General features: G+C 52.2%; 5 protein-coding genes across 5 annotated transcripts; 1 reads left to right on the forward strand and 4 right to left on the reverse strand.

Annotated features, from left to right (window-relative positions):
• Positions 1–629: 629 nt before the first annotated feature.
• PG994_004742 (ferric reductase like transmembrane component) lies at positions 630–2,435 on the reverse strand (the record flags this gene model as incomplete). The annotated part of the gene is made up of 1 exon (XM_066856151.1): positions 630–2,435. One exon carries the CDS (start codon positions 2,433–2,435, stop codon positions 630–632), a length of 1,806 nt encoding a protein of 601 aa, XP_066718318.1.
• A 3,803-nt stretch (positions 2,436–6,238) lies between these two features.
• PG994_004743 (uncharacterized protein) lies at positions 6,239–9,545 on the reverse strand (the record flags this gene model as incomplete). Its single annotated transcript, XM_066856152.1, has 3 exons — positions 6,239–6,337; positions 6,412–9,307; positions 9,373–9,545. 3 exons carry the CDS (start codon positions 9,543–9,545, stop codon positions 6,239–6,241), a joined length of 3,168 nt encoding a protein of 1,055 aa, XP_066718319.1.
• Positions 9,546–10,632: 1,087 nt separating this feature from the next.
• On the forward strand, positions 10,633–11,466 carry PG994_004744 (Complex I intermediate-associated protein 30; the record flags this gene model as incomplete). Its single annotated transcript, XM_066856153.1, has 1 exon — positions 10,633–11,466. The coding sequence occupies one exon, from the start codon at positions 10,633–10,635 to the stop codon at positions 11,464–11,466; it is 834 nt and encodes a 277-aa protein (XP_066718320.1).
• A 278-nt stretch (positions 11,467–11,744) lies between these two features.
• On the reverse strand, positions 11,745–14,193 carry PG994_004745 (uncharacterized protein; the record flags this gene model as incomplete). The annotated part of the gene is made up of 5 exons (XM_066856154.1): positions 11,745–12,440; positions 12,494–13,241; positions 13,296–13,389; positions 13,438–13,709; positions 13,778–14,193. The coding sequence occupies 5 exons, from the start codon at positions 14,191–14,193 to the stop codon at positions 11,745–11,747; spliced, it is 2,226 nt and encodes a 741-aa protein (XP_066718321.1).
• A 1,008-nt stretch (positions 14,194–15,201) lies between these two features.
• On the reverse strand, positions 15,202–16,869 carry PG994_004746 (uncharacterized protein; the record flags this gene model as incomplete). The annotated part of the gene is made up of 6 exons (XM_066856155.1): positions 15,202–15,348; positions 15,409–15,456; positions 15,516–15,578; positions 15,625–15,657; positions 15,722–16,665; positions 16,731–16,869. The coding sequence occupies 6 exons, from the start codon at positions 16,867–16,869 to the stop codon at positions 15,202–15,204; spliced, it is 1,374 nt and encodes a 457-aa protein (XP_066718322.1).
• Between the last annotated feature and the right edge of the window lie 523 nt (positions 16,870–17,392).

Raw genomic sequence — 17,392 nt, forward strand, 5'->3', positions numbered from 1 at the left:
GATCTCGAAAATCGCACCTTAAAAGAGCTGTCCCAGGGTTTTAAGGTGTCCCAGGGTTTTGAGACTCACTGAATTCCAATTTAGTGAGCTCGCCAGTTGGTCTAAGCTCACTAGTACTACCACACCCTTGAACCTACCAAAGGGAGGGGTGTGCATGTCGTTGGCCATCACCTACCCAAGTGCTGCGCAGTATAACCGACGCACATACATCCTTATTCTTGTCGAGAAGCACGCATTTTCAGAGGTCGGGGAACTGCATTTGTTGCGGAAAAAAAAAGAAATCCAAGAATGATGTGATGAAGCTCTATAGACAAGAACCTGGCCGAGCCAAAGCCACGGTTCAGATGAAGAATATGTACCAGAATTCTGAAGAGAGCTTCATTAAAGTCTGTTTTTATACAACAGGTGTTAAGTCGGCTACCATCATTACCACTCTGAGGCACGCCCTTTGCGTACGCTTGAAGAATACCCATTTTCACGATTACCAAATACCAAAAAATATCAACTCGCTCTTTCTTCTTGGAACGCCGGTACCTTGGCAACTCCTGCTATGCCAATGCACAAAAATGCTCGAACTCAGATCGGAAATGCAAAATCATCTGGGGTTCTCCCTCTAGGTGTTTGCTTAATTACCACGTAAAGGACTCCTCCACAAAGTCAACTACGGATCGGCCGTTCTGTACTTCCCTGACAGCTTCGCGAACGTCGTCTGCCAAGGCGCCCGGGCCACATACCGTGACAGCCATGGCTCCGATCTGTTGCTCGACCTCTTTCTTGATGATGGTCATAATGTTGGGTCGACCGGAGAAGACCTTGACCGTACTGGACGGGCTCTGGATTTGGTTCGGGTTCTTCGGCCTCGTGACGAAAACTTGCATATTTAGAATGTCTCTCCTATTGTCCATTCTCAAGATCTCGTTCATCCACGGGCGGATCCATTCGAGCGCTTCGAATTCGCGTATGACCCAGACCAGCGTGATGCGCCGCGTTGCAATCGTGCCCTCATTGTAGCCATCAATGATGGGCTTGAGGTACGAAAGCTGATGTGTTATGCCGGTGGAGCCACAGAAAAGTACCGCATGTCCGTACGAATCGAGCTGGTGATGTCCAGCATAAGGCCCTTCCATGGCAGCCTTCATTGTCACTTCTTGGCCGTCCGCCAGACTGGCTTTATCAAATAGTGCGCGAGTGAAGCCGGTATGGGCGCCGATGATAAAGGACACGGCCGTGGTGCCCCGTTCAATGTCCTCTCGGGTGATGATATCATCCTTCTCAAGACTGTTCGGGCTGACTCGAGGGTAATGGGCGACATACGCAACCGAGAACGGGTGGTTTTCCCAAGGTTTGACATCGCGGAAGCGTAAATACGCATGTGTTCCTGGCCTGATCTCGGCGTGACGCGGCAAGAACAACGTCACGCGAGTGGCCTCACATGGCAAGGCAGAAACTGTTGCCTCAGTAAAGCCATTCTTGGACCAGTTGTAATAAACAAGTCGGAGCATACGGGCGAAACGATCCGCAAACCAAAGAAGGAAGATAGCCACCATCCACGGCAGCTGAGGCAGGCCTCCGGGGATCTCCGCAGTAGCGCAGTGCACCCACGTGCATATGAAGATGATTAGTGCCAGGATGATGTGGAGGTTGAGGAACGTCTCATAAAAGGCGTGTCGAAGTGGCGAGAGAGACAAGACAACCAGAATGCAAAGGGCGATGGTCCCACAGGTGCCGGAGGCGATAAAGCTGTCATGGTTGATCTTAAAGCCCACACTTTCCCACCCACCATCGGCAACCTGAACAATAGCCCAGGAAATCGTATGAATAACCGTTTCAAAGACGACCATTCGGCCCATCCATCGGTGGAGAAGATTGTACGTATCGAAGCTTACGCAGAGCATCGCGATAAGAGGGTTGTTGCGGCCGGCCATAATGATCAGAGGGACCATATTGACAGCGGCCAGAGTGCCTGAACGGCCACGCAGCTCGGCACAGAAGGAGTACTTGTTCGCGTTGTTCCAGTTCAACACGAACATGTAGACGAAGTTGCTGGCGAAATAGAGCCCCAGCAGAATGGTATGGAATCGCGACGGTAGCGTGCCAATGCTGATGGCGGACGACAGTCTGATTTCGCGGTTATGTCGCTTGTTCCAGAGGGGTGCATAGATGAGATGGTTCTTGAGACTCGGCATCCAGCTCCATTGCGAGGACTTCCAGTACCCTTGTTTGTCGGCTGGTGATGACATGGCCGAGACCTGTCGTAGCCAGGTCCAAGCTATTGCGAGAAGGCGTATCGTCAGCATCACCAATGCCAGTATACCCAAGGTCCACCATAACATGTCCTTGAAGAGCATGTTTACCGGCTGGTTCACGCCAGTGAGTCCATTGTGATAGGGTGAGATGGTGGGATTAGATCCCGCGTTTTCTGTGGCCGTAGCCATTGCGGTATCACGCAAAGTCAATATCGGCCCAGGAATTTGTATGTCCGGAGTAGCGATCCGGCGGCGCATTATCGACATGGTCTCGTTTTTTCCCCGGGGGGTGTCGTAAAGTAAGATGGTCCTCGAGCTCAAAGGGACGAACGCCTCCGAGGAATTCGGGGGACAAGGAGAATCTATACTGAAGAGAGATGGATTTGGACTAGTCCAGGGCTCATTCAAATTAGGGAAGGAAGGGCACAGTCGTCTTGGTGACCTCAGGTTATGAATGCATTGTGTGTTGCGGCGGAGATAACAGACAATGACTTGGGAAGACTCCCTTTGTGATCAGAAGCCGGGCTTTGTTTCCTCAGGTGGCGAGGTGCTGCTTGGCCGGACAAAGGATGCAGATTGCTTCGCCCTCGCTCGAACCCGGCTTAGAGTTGCGTCTCTCTCGTATTGTAGTAAGATGTTGCACTGGGAACGGGCCCGATGGTTGCCAAACAGGGCAACTGTGGGGTGGCTGATGGACGGACGGATTGGAGTCAGGCGCTCTTAATGAAAAAGAGGGAGAGGAATCTGACGTGCGAATCGGGTTGTCTGATCGGTAAATAATTTGTTGCCTGCGTGTGTCTGTATGTACGTGTCTGTAGTCGTGTGTATGTATGCAGTGTTTATTTGTGTTGATGTGATATATGGGGTGGCTGCCGGCAGTGTGTTGTTTGGTTGGCACTCTAATTACTGAGAAGAAATGACCCAGTAAAAAAGAGGATTGGTTGGGCGAAGGTGCAGCGAGCTCAGCAGGCCTCAAGAATGACTGCCTTCTTGTGTTGCAATTGCCAAGATGCCTCAAGGGAGGAGGGAAAAGAAAGAGTGGCTGCAAAGAAGCAATCTCGACTCAGAACAAGCGTGAGCCGAACGAACGTTAGGGAGAGCGAGACAAATGACGATCTACTTCGGGCCCAAACTTCGCCAGGATTTATGGTCCTAGCAGGGGAAAGCAGGTGTTTTTGGCTATCACCAAGGAATCGTTTAGTTGCTCCAGTAATCACAATAATAGAAGAAGAAGAATAAGAACAATGCAATGCTACTGTCCAATCTCGTCCCACCGAAAGAATGGCCAGAGGAAGAGGGAGAAACCGAAGAACACAGAGAACCGCGATTACGACGATCCCGAGCCGCAGCAACGGGACCAGTAGAGTTTATGAGAAAAAGGCGCCGGCCACAGATACAACCCCTGGTGGCCTAATACATGACATCCATAGCGTGGACCTGCACTTACATGTGCGCCCCTTGACGCGGACCCCATAACGATAAGTGGTTAAAAGGCCAGCGGCGATGCTGTCCAGGCACGCAGGCCTGTTGATTGTTCGATTCTAATGTACGTAAGCCTTGGTAACAGGGTAATTCTCTGCTTTTGGCGGATTTGCTCAGGTTAGCCGGGGATTGGCAAGGATGTCCTGATGGCCAATCAACCCGCAGTTTCCGTATGCACCTGTAGTAATTCCCCCCCGAAGAGAGCCATGCTTGTCAGGAGAGGCAGCCGCGGTAGAAATGATAGGCTCTGAGCCCCTGGTCGGCTCAGCTACGGTCCACCTGAAGGGATGCAGCGCCCTGAAGGCGATCCTAGTGGCCGGACGAAGCGTTGGCGCTACTTATGCAGGGGGGCGGCGGCGCTGGCGGCGGGCGGGACCTGCTTGGACGGGTGACGGTTGGCCGCCGTATTTCGTCTGGTTTTTTCGAATTGCCAGGGCAGGGGATCCCCTGGCTGGTTCTAGGCCTGCGGCCTGCCTGCTGTTTTTTGCTCACCTTGCTCTCTTCACTTTATCACACTTGCGAGAAGGATCCCACAGCAAGAGTCCGAGTTCCCACTTCTGGCTTCGCGAATCTATACGTGGTTTAAATCCATTGATAATACCGAATCATATTTTTTCCGTCAACGATGGAAGAGAAGGTCAATGGGTCCTTGGCTTCGAAATCGTATGTGCATCGACGTACTGTAGAAGTTGTGGCTGCTTTGGTTCCGGAAAATGCAAACTGGTATTAATCACGGTGTAGGAAAACCGGACACCTGCGAGACACAGCATGCCAACTGACGAATACAACAACAGCCATCATCATCATCGCGTCGTCGTCGTCTTGCATTGCGGTTGATAACCTGAGGTCAACGCAGACGGCATCTACGATCCGCCGTTACCTTCGACTACCATTTAAACATCACGGTAGGTGAACTATGTATAGCCTGGTCCCTCCCCGTGTTGTCGGGTCGAATACCACACCATAGTTCGTTTGATTGGGAGACATGGGTTAGGAATGGGGGGAGGTTCTCTTTTCAGACGGTCCAACTTCAGCCACACCCAACCTAGTCGCATCCTGGACGCAAATACTCTGAAGCGGGTCGTACCCAGATGACGTCGGCCTGCAATTATTCTATCTGCGGCACACCAAATCTCCATCTCGGCCGACGGCTATGCGCAACTTGGGGGACTTCGGACCCAACCGTCAAGCATATCTATCAGTCCACATTGTACGTTTGGGAACACGAGCCTGATCGCTGGTATTGCCCTTTGGGCTCTGGTCGATTCCATTCCATGGGCAGCGTGAACCACTGGCCCCTACCCACACAACCCTGTCACGTGGCGCAACCTCTTTGTCAGATCTCGCCAATATGGGATGCCCATGTCAGCCTCTTTCTCTCTCTTTCCCCTTAATAGCATTATCACGCGAGAAATACGGAACTTCAGCCACCGCCCGCCCCTCCTGATCTCCGGAAATTCCCATCGTCGCCAACTTCTTATTAAGTGTAATCAGTATCCTCCGGCTATGCAATGCATTGATCTTTATGTAGGTCCGGCTTTGGGCCACTACTCGCTGGAGTCTTCCAACCCTTGGTTATTCGTGATTGTGTGTGTGTGGGAAACCTCGGATATCTGTTGACTCAAGTGACTTAGGGGACATCATGTGTCAAGCAATCGGACGTTTTTAAGCATCCGATTGTGTGTGTCCCCGAGCTCACTGGGGCTTTAGGACTTTTATATAAACAACCGGCCCGCCAACCTGATGCAGCTATGCCCTCCTCGAATATGGGAGGAGCCAATAATGCGGTCACTTGCGCCCACCACAATATATTGTTTCCCACGAGGCACCGGAGTATCCAGACCAGAATATATTACCTTGGACTCCAGAGTGGGCGATTGCAGGGACATGACAGCGGCAGTGCCAAGGTCTCGGCAGACAGGCCTGGGTGGCAGAAACGACAAGCAATGCATCCCTCAGTAATCACTGGACTTGCCGACCCCGGACATACCTGATACATATCTTCGAAATTCGAACCACGCATTCATCGCGCTTGGACCGAACGCGTACAGATGGTGAGTATGTAGTATGTCGTGAAATCAGGTTGGCGAGGATTCTCGAGACGCAGGCCCAACCATTATTACCATCCTGTCCGAGTCATGCCTTTTAGAATTGAATCGAAGTAAAGAAGAGCATACTACATACATACTAACACACATACTGGTATTCCACGAACATTAAAGACGCTTACTTATTAGAGGAATACATATACGGCAGCATCGCTCAATATTTACTGAATTGAATGGGTGATCTCGATCGATCTGCTTAAAACGCTTTACCCCAAAGGTTCCCCTGTCCGTCCAGGCAGGATAAAATACACCACACACAAACCCTCCCGCAGTCACCTTCAATAGAAAAACCAACTAGGCTTAAACATCAACTTAATCAATCCCCTCCACTGATACGGCTTGAAAGATGTACAGCAACACGGGAGCGCAATTTGATGCCAATAGGCGGGAATGCATGCATGCCTAGAACCCAGTGTAATCCTCTTGGTACGAGATCTTTCTCATCTCGCCTAGACGGGCTCGGGCAGCCGACAGCGAGTTCTCGAGTTGCAGGATCTCGACCTAGACGTGACGGAGCAGCTGTTAGTAACGGTAAAATCGCATATAATAAATAACCTTGCCAAAAGAAAACATACCTGTTGCTCCATTTCCCGAACCTTGAACTCGTGCGCGCCGAGCTTGGAATAATCCACCTGCTCCTCATCCTGGCTGCGGTCCTTGATGAGGGCCTGGACCTGGCGGACCAGGGAGCGGCACGCGGCGCCGACGGCCTTGCTGGCCTCCTCGAGGCTCTCCTGGCTCTTGCTCATGAAGCCGGCCTTGACGCGGCTGGCGGCGACGAGCTGGGCGGTCGAGGCCGCCACGTCGTTGGACGCCACGATGAGCTGCTCGGGGCTGTTGCGGCTCGACAGGACGCCGTCGGCCGTCTCAATGAGCGTGTTGGTCGACGTGGCCACGGCCTTGGCGGCCGAAATCAAGCCCTCGGTCCACCGGTTGTTCTTCTTGTAGAAAGCCGTCGCTGTCGAAGAACCACGTCCGGCCTGCACAATCTCCTGCTGCGTCGCAGTAGCCGCCTTGATGAGCCGGCCGATGGCGTCCGTGATCGCCAAGGCAGCATCAAGAATGGTGTCGTTGACCTTGAGCTCGTAGGTCGAGTATCCATCGCGAGGTTTGTTCCTCAGCTTGGTAAGTCGAGCTGCCGCTGCCGCAATGGCGTCTGCAGCTTTGCTAAGCTCGGAGTCCACCAGATCAGCGATATCTCCCTTGTTGTTGGTAAGTCGGCCAGCGAGGGGCGCGAAAGTCTCAACGAGCTTGTTTAGCTTCTGCAGGTTCATCTGGACATCATTATTGCTGTTGATGACAACATCCGTCTTCTGTATAGGATCCATGCCCTCCAGGCGGAAGCTCTGCAGGCCACGGAAGAACTTAACAGTAGAGAGGGCGGCCTGGCGAGCACCATTCATCAGAGCGTCGCCCTTCTTCTCTTCGGATGCTAGTCTGGTAAGACCCTTGGTATTGCTGCATACATCCGCTGCTGCCCCGGCGTACACGTTGATTGCTTTAATCAGATCAGCGTGTGTTGCGTTGGGGCCGTCCGCAATGAAGTTATTGAAGGCTGTGGCAAACTCCATAGCGCTCGCTGACGCCTTTTCAATCTGCGACAAGACATAAGACGGGGAAGCATTCTGGTTGCCCGCTTGCATAGTGGAATCCAGCTCGTATAGAGCATCATCAACACGTGAAACACCGGCTTGCAGCACAGAGTCAATGATTTCGTTGATCTTGTCCAGGTTGGCCATGATAAGCGCGTCAAGTTGTCCATCGAGGACTTGGTCGGTATCGCCCTGGTTGAGTTTGAGTTCGTTCAGCTCGATCAAAGTCTGGTCCATACCCGCCTTGTAGACCTCAAGCTCCTCCTCCTTTTCGCGGAGTAGCGCCTCGAGGTCGGAGTCGCCATCCCGCAGCTTGTTCGAAGCTTCATCCAAAGCTCGCTGCTTCATGCGCAAGGCTTCCTCGAGATCCGACATCTCCCGGTTATACTTGGCCAGCATGGTAGAGAGCTCGTTGCCCTTTTGTCGTTCAAGGTTGTCAGCGCGGTCATTGGCCATACGCAGCTCTCTCTTGAGCTTCTCGAGCTCGTCTTTGTTGCTTCCAGTGAGACGGTCCTTGTCATGCATGGCGCGGTCTCTTTCCCGGATCATGTCTGCCAGCTCCAAGTTCTTGGTCTTGATTTCACGCTCCAGCTTCTCCCGCTTATCGATAGCTTCCTGGGCAGATGCGGCTTTCAGCTGAACGGTTTTGAATTTCTGGAGGAGATCCAAATGCTCTTGACGCAGCTGCGAGTACAGCTTCGCTAGAGCCTCATACTTGGTTCTCCATGTGTTGACTTGCTCCTGGAGTGCGCGGATCTGGTCGTCCTTGCTGCTAATCTGTTGGCCGTAGCTGTTCTGGATCTGGGCCAGCTCGTTCTCCAGGCCCTTGACACGCTGGTCGTACTGCTGGAGCATGAGTTGGTCACGCTCATACTGTGCGCGCGCATTCAGGTTTTCTTGCTCGAGCTCGGCTAGTCTGCCTTGGGTCTGCCATTGAGCTTGCTGTTGCATCAAAGCCTCCTGCTCTCTCTGTTGTTGCTCTGCCAGACGTCGCTGTTGCTCCTCGAAATCTCGCTGGGCTTGCATCTGCGCCTGCTGCTGTGCGTAGTATGCATGTTGCTGTTGTTCCTGCAGCACCCTTTGCTGCTCTTCATACTCCTTATTCTGCCTATCCAGTTCGCCCTGCCAGAACTCAGCAATCTCGGCCGGTTCTTCCGTTTTAGGCTGTACAGGCGGCGTCGGCTGTCTCTCAATCTCTTGTTTCGGTCTTGCTGGCAGAGATGGCGCTGAATCGTCTTCGGCCAGCAGGTTCGGGGGGTCTTGCGGCAGCTTAGGGATCGTGATGAGGCTGGTCAAGTATCGCAGGTTCGAGCACTCGTAATAAAATTTGACTAATCGGTAATGCTGAGCGTTATAGCGCTCACGAAGCGGTTCCAAAGCGTCGTTGTCGCCCGTCGTGGAATGCATAGCGCGCAACATGCTGGTAATGAATTTGTAGATGCCGTAGCTCTCCTGCACCAGAGCCACCAATGCTGAGATTCTGCACTCGTTGTTGCCCACATTCCGGAAATGCGAGAAGATGAGCTTCTGGAACTGTTCAATCTTGTCTTGGAGAGCCATCAGGTCGGTGATGGCCTCGTAGCCTTCATTGGGGTCGTTGATAACCTTCAAGCTGACATACTCTTCGTACTCGAACGTGCCGTTAAACTCCGGGTGCTGCTGGTGGAAAGATAGTTTTGCCAGGAGAAAGTAGACGTATTCTCGAATCAACGGGCCGTATCCTTGAACGCCCTCGCCGCCCATTCCTCGGTTCAGGCTGTCTATCCAACCACGATTTGCCATGGCTTCTCGGAGCGCTATGGGGTGTCCCTCCTGAAGGATCCTGTGGATGGTGATCAAAGCCTTGAACGTCTGGACCTTGTCGGCCATAATCGGTTGCCTATCATCCGTGATACACCAGTCAGCCATGGCTGCTGTCTATTTCGGCAGGAGGCATTTACATACACTTTCATGCCAGCCCAGAAGGACTGGGAGCTCTTGTGGTCCCATGTGTAAACAATGCAACTACGCACATGCTTTCGCTTCGGGGCGGTCTCGTCATTGCTGGTGGCTTTCTTGATGTTGATAGCCAGTTCGGCTTCGGACCTGTACAAGTTGCCAGGGTCAGCGGAGGACATTCTGATGGGGCCACGCATATACAGAGTCGGAGTCGAAAGAGACAGGTATAGTGGCCATGCAGCGAGGTGAGCGAGCTGGTAGCCATACTGGGGGTTATACGCACTTCGTGTGACCTAGGCTACGACTAGCCATGGTGGACGAGGATAGACGGTTGCACGGCAGGTGTTGCCAGGATTGTTACAATTCTCGGCTGCCCACTGTCGCTTCGGAACCCGAGACAACTTGAGGAGAGTTGAGCAAGACGACAAAAAGCGCTGAGGTTTGCTCTGTAACGTGCTCGCAAAGCTACAGCGTCTCTCAAGAAAGGGCCCAATTCATCCCACCCCTCGATAACCGGTAAGGGAGATGCGCCTATATGTAAATGGAATGTAAAGTAACGATTTAAGTAGACAAATAACAGCGGTTGGATTTGGTTGTCTGTGTTACAAGGCAACGTCAGCGTCGCTGCGAATGTGAATCTGGGACAAGACGACGAACCGGTATTGATTGGCTAATGGAAGCTTCGTCTTCGTGATGCGCATGCGCCGAGCAGTTTTGGGAGGCAACACTGACGCAGCCCGACAAGCCCAATTGTAAGTAGCCGGCCTTGGCAGAGTTCGTCCACCCACTTGCCAAATTTACCCCTTATTGGGTCCCATGCGACCATTATTAGGCCTCTACATTCATTTTGCTAGAGCTGCTGGCTGGCTGGCTGGAGCTCCAGCACGCGGAAGGAGGGGGAGTACGCAGGCACTTACCTAACCCGGCTTACTGCATGGCGCCCCCGCTATGTACAATTGATAATGGGTGGTACATCAATCTGAAGCTCCAGTTGAGCAGCTCCGGAATTGGTGGCAGAAATTCATTGATCAATGACGGGATTGGAGCTCTATCGTGAACGCCATACATAGCTGGATTATACGGCACCTCTACTCCATGGCATTCTGTTGACCACATGAACCTTCCCTCACCCGACGACAGCTGATGCTCCATCCCGAGATTTGAGCCTCTTGGCTCCTCGAAACAACCCATCCAACCGACCCGTAACTATTCACACAAAACCCGCCACCACAAGGGCGACGAGCGAAGAACGAAGCAACCGACAAGATGCGCGCGACACCGGGCCTCCTGTACAAAGGCTTCTTTAGCCGCAGCTTGGACGAGTTAAAGCGCCTGTCCAACATCGCGCTGAAGATGGAGGGGATCAAGGGCCCCTCGGGACCCCTGCCGATGCACTCGTTCGACGGCCCGGAGGGCGTGGCCGACTGCAAGCTCATGTGCGACGTGGACATCGGCGGCTACTCCAAAGCGTCGCTGGACTGGGTGCCGCCGGCGCAGCACTCCCCTCCTCCTCTCCCCCTCGACCCTGCGGCCAGCCCCCGCCGGCACATGACGCCCGCGCACGCGCGCTTCCACGGCAGCATCTCGACGGCGCTGCCGCCGCACCGCCCGGACATCCAGCGGTCCGGGTTCGCGGCGTGGCGGACGCTGGACCGCCCGCCGACGGTGTTCGGGCGGGCCGTCTGGGACATCGACATGTACACGTACCTGGCCCTCCGCGTCAAGTCGGACGGGCGCAGCTACTTCGTCAACGTGCAGACCGAGTCGGTGGTGCCCTCGGACCTGCACCAGCACCGCCTGTTTGCGCGGCGGCCCGGCGAGTGGGAGACGGTCCTCGTCAAGTGGAACGACTTCGTGCGCACCAACCACGGCTTCGTCGTCGAGCCCCAGACCGAGATGCTGCGCCAGAAGGTCAAGAGCGTCGGCATCGGCCTGACGGACCGTGTGCCGGGTCCCTTCGAGCTGTGCATCCAGAGCATGTGGGCGACCAACGATCCCAATGAGGCGGACAGCCACGAAGAAGAATCTCAGACTGCAAATGCAGCCGAAGGGAAATTGAAGAATAAGTCTGGAAAGAACATAAAATGGAGCGAAGACTGAAGAAACATGGTGTCGGTAAACATCATATATCACAGCAAATAAGCAGGCCCCCTTTGGAGGACGTATCTTTAGGATGTATACACCAATTCAAAGGGTGTAAAACTGCGGCTAAAACATATCTGGTACTGGGTACCATGTATTCATAATATCGTCTGCAACATGTCCATCACAAGAAGTACATCGATAAGACGGGAGGCTCTCGGGCCCTGTACGCTACCGTGCAGTTGACAGGATAGTTCACATGAGCTTCTTGCGTAATAATATATCTCAAATCTCCCTCAATCTTTCAAAAGCGCGGCATCTCTTCTGAGGACCAAGTATGCCGCGGCAAGGTCATTCGCCAGCTGGTTCTCACCAGAGATCTTCATAATAGTGGCTCTCTTAGCCATCATTTCACACTGCTTGTTGATATCCTCCATGCTGGAGTAGTGATTGAATGCCTTCTCAATCGCTTCGGACGCCTTCGTCATGTATTCCCTCCTCTTGTGGGACTTGGCTGGCATTGTGCCTGCCATCCCCATGTATGCATCGCCAAGGAACGAGTATAGCTTGGCCGTCATGGCCGAATTCTCGCACTCGAGGCTTCGGGGTAGGACCGCCATCAGAAGCTGGATAGCTGGCTCAAAGTCGCCCAGCGAATTGATTATATTGGCGACTGCTCCGATGGCCGGCCAGAGGTACGGGATCAGGCGGGCGCGCCATGCAACATTGGCGGCTCGGATGGCTATGGTGAAGCCCTTCTGCGGGCGGCCACAGCGGTCTAGGAGTTCGGCTTTTATGAGCAAAAGTCGTACCCGGAGGGCGATATCCTTGTGCTCGTCTCGCAATTCGGAAACCAGACCCTCGACTTTGGCGAAAGCTTCTTCGAGGTTGCCCCGTCGGATAAGACACTCGATGTGCAAGCTATCAATAACGAAAGCTAAATCCGGCTCGAGATCTTCGTCTTTTGATTGCAAGAGCTGAGAAAGTAGGCGCTCTGCTCCATCTAGGTTATTACGATGCAGGTCGCGGCGAAGTTTGATGATACCCTGAATTTGTGCCAGTACTGATTGGCCTTCCAGGCCCTAAGGGAATTGGTGTTCATCTTCTCCAACTTTTCCAAAGCTTCATCATATTTGCCCTTCAGTGCAAGCATGGAGGCTTGGCGGCAAGTCACTTTCAGCTCGTCGTCGAAGATCGTATGCCTTGCATGGCATCGGAGGAAGATCTCGCAAGTGGTTGACGATAGATAGGAGATCCCGAGTCTGTCCCATAGCGCAATACTAAGGGCGAGTTGGTTTCCCATTGAGCTTTTCATGTTCCTTTCGATTAGGATTTGAGAGCTGCGGACCATATGCTCAAGAGCCGTGGCAATGCTCTCGCCATTAGACAGTGTCATCTTCGCCTCGCTCACGAGTGCTGAGCTCCAAAGCGTCCACATGCCCGTCTCCTTTGCTTTGCTTCTAAGGAATGCCAATGACTCCTTTCCTGTACCTAACATGCTGTTCGACTCGAGCTCTCGAGTTACCTCGGGATGTGCCCGGCCAAAGTGGAAGAGCCAATTCAATGCAAAGTTCAAGCAGGTAATGTCTCGGTTCTCGCGGGCTGTAGAGACCGTCTCGAGCATAGCGGATACAGCCTCCTTGTGACACCCGAAGTCTGCCTGCAGGACAGCAAGATTCATCAAGGCGTACTGGTAGAATAGTCGATCCCGATGTTGCATTGTGTAATCGAAGTATTTATGCAAATAGTCAAAGGATGTCGAATAATCCCCTGCCCGCCAAGCATCTAGGTAACTAGAGAAGATCTTAGTCGGTATCCTGAGGTGTAGAATATGCATGAAGACCAACCTAAGGTAATGCGACAAACTCGGCACCATGTAACTGTCGTTTAGTAAGTCGTGGAATTGGCGATATATCTCCTGGGGGATACGATTGCCATATTCTAAACGTATTAGTAACCAACTACAGCACACCCTAGATCATATCTTACTTTGCATCTGCTCAATCTGGAACTCCAGAAGTTTTTCTATGTCATCGGTGCTGACAGGCAATGTAGAGCTTGGGTCGTCCCGGAGCATATCGCCATAAGCAACAGAAGCAACGGCTTCCACATCACATCCCCACGTCATTTCGCCTTCTAGGAGTACATTGTCGAAACTCAGTCGCTGGAAACTAGGGGTTTTTTTCCGGTAAAAAGCGGCCGTGGTTTGGCGGTACTTGACGAAGTCCTTCCACAGGTCGAGAGCATCATGGAACCGAAGCCTTGTGAACTCTAGCTGTGCTCTCCGTATGAATGCCCCGAATGGGGAGTTTCGAGAAAGTAGTATGACCTCCGGGCTGGGGGTGTGACTCCTAGTTCCGTATTGCGCCGGAGTTCCTCTTTGGTCTTGACCAGCAGCTCAGACCGCCGCTCGAAGAACTCATGGAGGGCATCCAGCGAATTGATCTTCCATAGCTTGTCGAGGAAAACATACCACAGGCTGCGACCAGGCATTCCTGAGGCCGCTGTGTGGGGGCTCAGGACTTTTTCAAAATCCGCAATAGAGATGACCAGGCTGACCGTACGCTCGGCTTTTTCCCACCGACTTGCTCCATTGGCGGGCTGACCTGAGATCTCGCGGTCGATCAAGTGTGAAGTGATAAAGGAGAGCACATCGACGATAGAAGATGTGGGGACTGCCTTGTCGATGTGCAGCTCAATCAGAGCAAGAAGACCTATTTTGGCCGGCGTTAGAAACCGCGACATCTTGTTGACTTTCTGCAGCAAATGGCAAGCAGAACTCCGAGGTGGCTGGTAAGTAACAGGAGTTTAACATGACATGTTCCATCCGCATGTTCATGAACAACAGCCACTTGCGCCTACAAGGGTAGTAGTGCAAATAGTAGGTCAACGATTGGCACACTTGACCAATTGCTGTTGCATACGTCTGCTTCAGCCTCCACGATGAAGACTAAACTGTTCACCGCTGCTACACAAGGCAAAAAGTCTCTGAATTATCAGAACAAAAAAACAACAGTCGGGATTGTGCAATCGCCATCTGGTTGAGGTTAGATGGTATGTAGTTGCTTTAAACTGATGCACAAAGCGCGTTCTTCCTTAACGCGAGATGGTAATATGCTTCCTTAAATGCATAGACTATCACGTGAGTAACCGTTGCCATTGAGATTAAAGCACATATCTACACACATTTCGCTTAACTGAATAGCAACTCCCATGACTTTACTGGCGTATCGAAATATCTCTTTTATGAATGATCCCATCTAAAGAAATAAAATGCACTATGGACAGCACCTTAACATGGTCACCAAGACTCGGTCTTTCCTCCTCACCACCATTAGGCGTTGAAGCCAATAGCACAGTGCATTGTCTGTTAGCAAATTGTTGGCTCGTTCCTAGGCAGTCATGGGGTACGCACGGTATGGCCCCCCATACGGCCTCCTACTAGACCTACCACGAGAACACCACTGCAAGAACGTTATCCTTGTAATCTTTTCATGTATTATTACTGGTGGGCTCTACTTCTTGCAGGCTTCATACAGCCCATACGCTTGATACATACATAGCTACGTTCCCTCGGCAGACTCTATGTGGCAAGACAGTCCCAGGGCAACGTGTCACGTGGTATCGGCCCAGAAGCAGCCCAAAGCGACCCCTGAAATTCCAGCATCCATCCGACTCACACCTCCAACCCTTTGCTAGCTAACAAACAACTGTATGAGCCCTGGTGAAGGAGATCGCTGATGCCAGTCAGGTCTAGATTTCATCAACACCCTCCAGCACGGCGCAGGCCTGGTCAGATCGGCTATCCTTGACGTGACGTTTTGACAGCAGATCCTTTAGCGCAGCATTGAAGTAATCAAGTCGTAGATTATGTACTGCGTCGAACCGAGGTCTTCCCTTCTGTCGAGCTGTCAGCCTGTTGTTGTTCAAGTATGTCCAAGGAGGCCACCCTACACTTACCAGGAGCTTTTGGTCGTATATCTGGTAGCCAGCATGGGTACCGCGAATCTAGTCGTGGCGAGATCTGTGAGTAATGCATCTTTTATCACTGTGTGGAAGCCACAAACCTTGATGACCCGTGTCTTCCAATAGTCCTCACCAGTTTCCAAGGAGATCTCCTTTGAATGCATCTGCTCTTGTCAGCGACCCTCAGGAGAAGTTTCCGAGAAGACTCACCTCAGATACACTGTTGTCCTTGACAACTCGAAACTAACATGCCGCCAGTCAGTATAGAAGGCCAGCGAACTTGGTTTTTGGGTTGATTTCCACTTACCTTTTTGACTTTGAGCAGAGCTACTCCATACTTGTCATAGTGCTTGCACCAGATAGGGTACACGGCCTGAGGCAAAATGATCTCAAGAGGGCCATCCTGCTCATCGGGCTCTTCAGTGCTATCCTCCACGGTGTAGCGACGGGTGGTGGTCAAGTCCGGCTGTCGTTGGTTGCAGAGGAAGTCACGCCACGCACTGCCCTTCTCCATACGAATCGGAGTCTGGTGGCCGCAGTAGCTGCGCCACGGGCAATTTCCATCGTCCTCTGGCAGGCAAAGCTCGTAGTTATTGCTGCTAATATCAACCCGGGTTCTCCAGCCATAGGTCAAGCCACATGAGTTGCCGGGAAGCTGCTGCCATTCCTTCTGTGCCCGGGTGTTCTTGCCCCAGATCTTGGCAATCTTCAACAGGGGGTTAAGGAGAGCCGCTGTCTCACGAAGAAGATCTCTGCTTGCTTCCAGGAGGGAGCTGTTCGTACCAACGTACTTCTCCATCAAGCGAGACCTCTTCTCTAGATGATGCCATGCGCTCTTTGTTTCCTCGTAGTGCTTGTGGAACCCTACGCGAACATCTTCAATGCCTGCAGGGAAGTACGCACGGCGCAGTACCTCGTAGCCCGGACCAAAGTCTTCACCATAGTGTCTTGAGATGATATCGACCCATGGTACCAGCTTGTTAGTCGTCTTCTCCATGAGCGGTAGGAAACCTGTAATACGTTCTTCGCTCACAGCTTGGCAATGGACTGGCCAGGCGGAGCCGAAGACGACTTTCCAGTGCCAGAAGCTACTGATGTGCTTCGTGAGAAAGCCATGCCAAAAACGTGTCTCGATCAATAAGAGAACAATGTCCAACTGACGGTCCGAGAACGGAACATCTTTGGTCATGGCAATCCACTCGGGGATCTGCTCGTCAATATCTGACATGAAGCGGATGAGGTCCTCAAAAGCTGGCGCCAGTTAGTTGAGTGCCAATGTGCTCAAGTAGATGTTGCGATATGATATGGAAACTTACCAGACATAGGATATGAGGTTTCCCTCCTGCCATTGGATATATCATCAGCAAGCGACAGCATATCATCCGTATCAAGGCCATGTTCTATGGTGATGCTTGCAACCAGCGCCAGCAAGTGCTCCTTCTCAGTGGCATCCATCATCGCAGTTTAGGTTACGATGGCTTTCTGGAGTCAGGAAGGATGACAGCAACTACTCAAGCTGTGGGATAAGTCAAGTAATGTGTCTTGATGGGGGACGACGCGGCGAGGGTGGTTAAGTAGGTAGCGCTAACTCAAGGGGGTACTTCAAAACAACAACCCAAGGACAATCACCATCGACTTACAACCTACTTTAGGTATCAACTGCACAACTGCCCTTCCTGCTCATCCGAGGCTGGATTCCCTATTGCCGAAGATGCTGATTGTCCTATTGACAATCCTCCACACATTGCAGTCCCCAAGCTTCAGCTGCTCTTAGCTGTCTGAAAACACTTCTTCATTTCACTAACACATCACTTACTCACTTGACCGACACCTCTCAAACATCTTTTCAGTTCAACTGATTTTTCCACCCTTCAGTTAAACTAATTGCACACTTCACACCTCAAGTTTCCATCTCATCCCATCACCACCACCCTGAGTTCATCTCGGTTTTGATCTCATCAATTGCTGTTGTATTTGT

This window comes from Apiospora phragmitis (genome assembly GCF_038363925.1).
Source record: "Apiospora phragmitis strain CBS 135458 chromosome Unknown utg000005l:1.0-4161743.0:1.0-4166827.0, whole genome shotgun sequence".
In the NCBI taxonomy this organism is placed as follows: domain Eukaryota; kingdom Fungi; phylum Ascomycota; class Sordariomycetes; order Amphisphaeriales; family Apiosporaceae; genus Apiospora; species Apiospora phragmitis.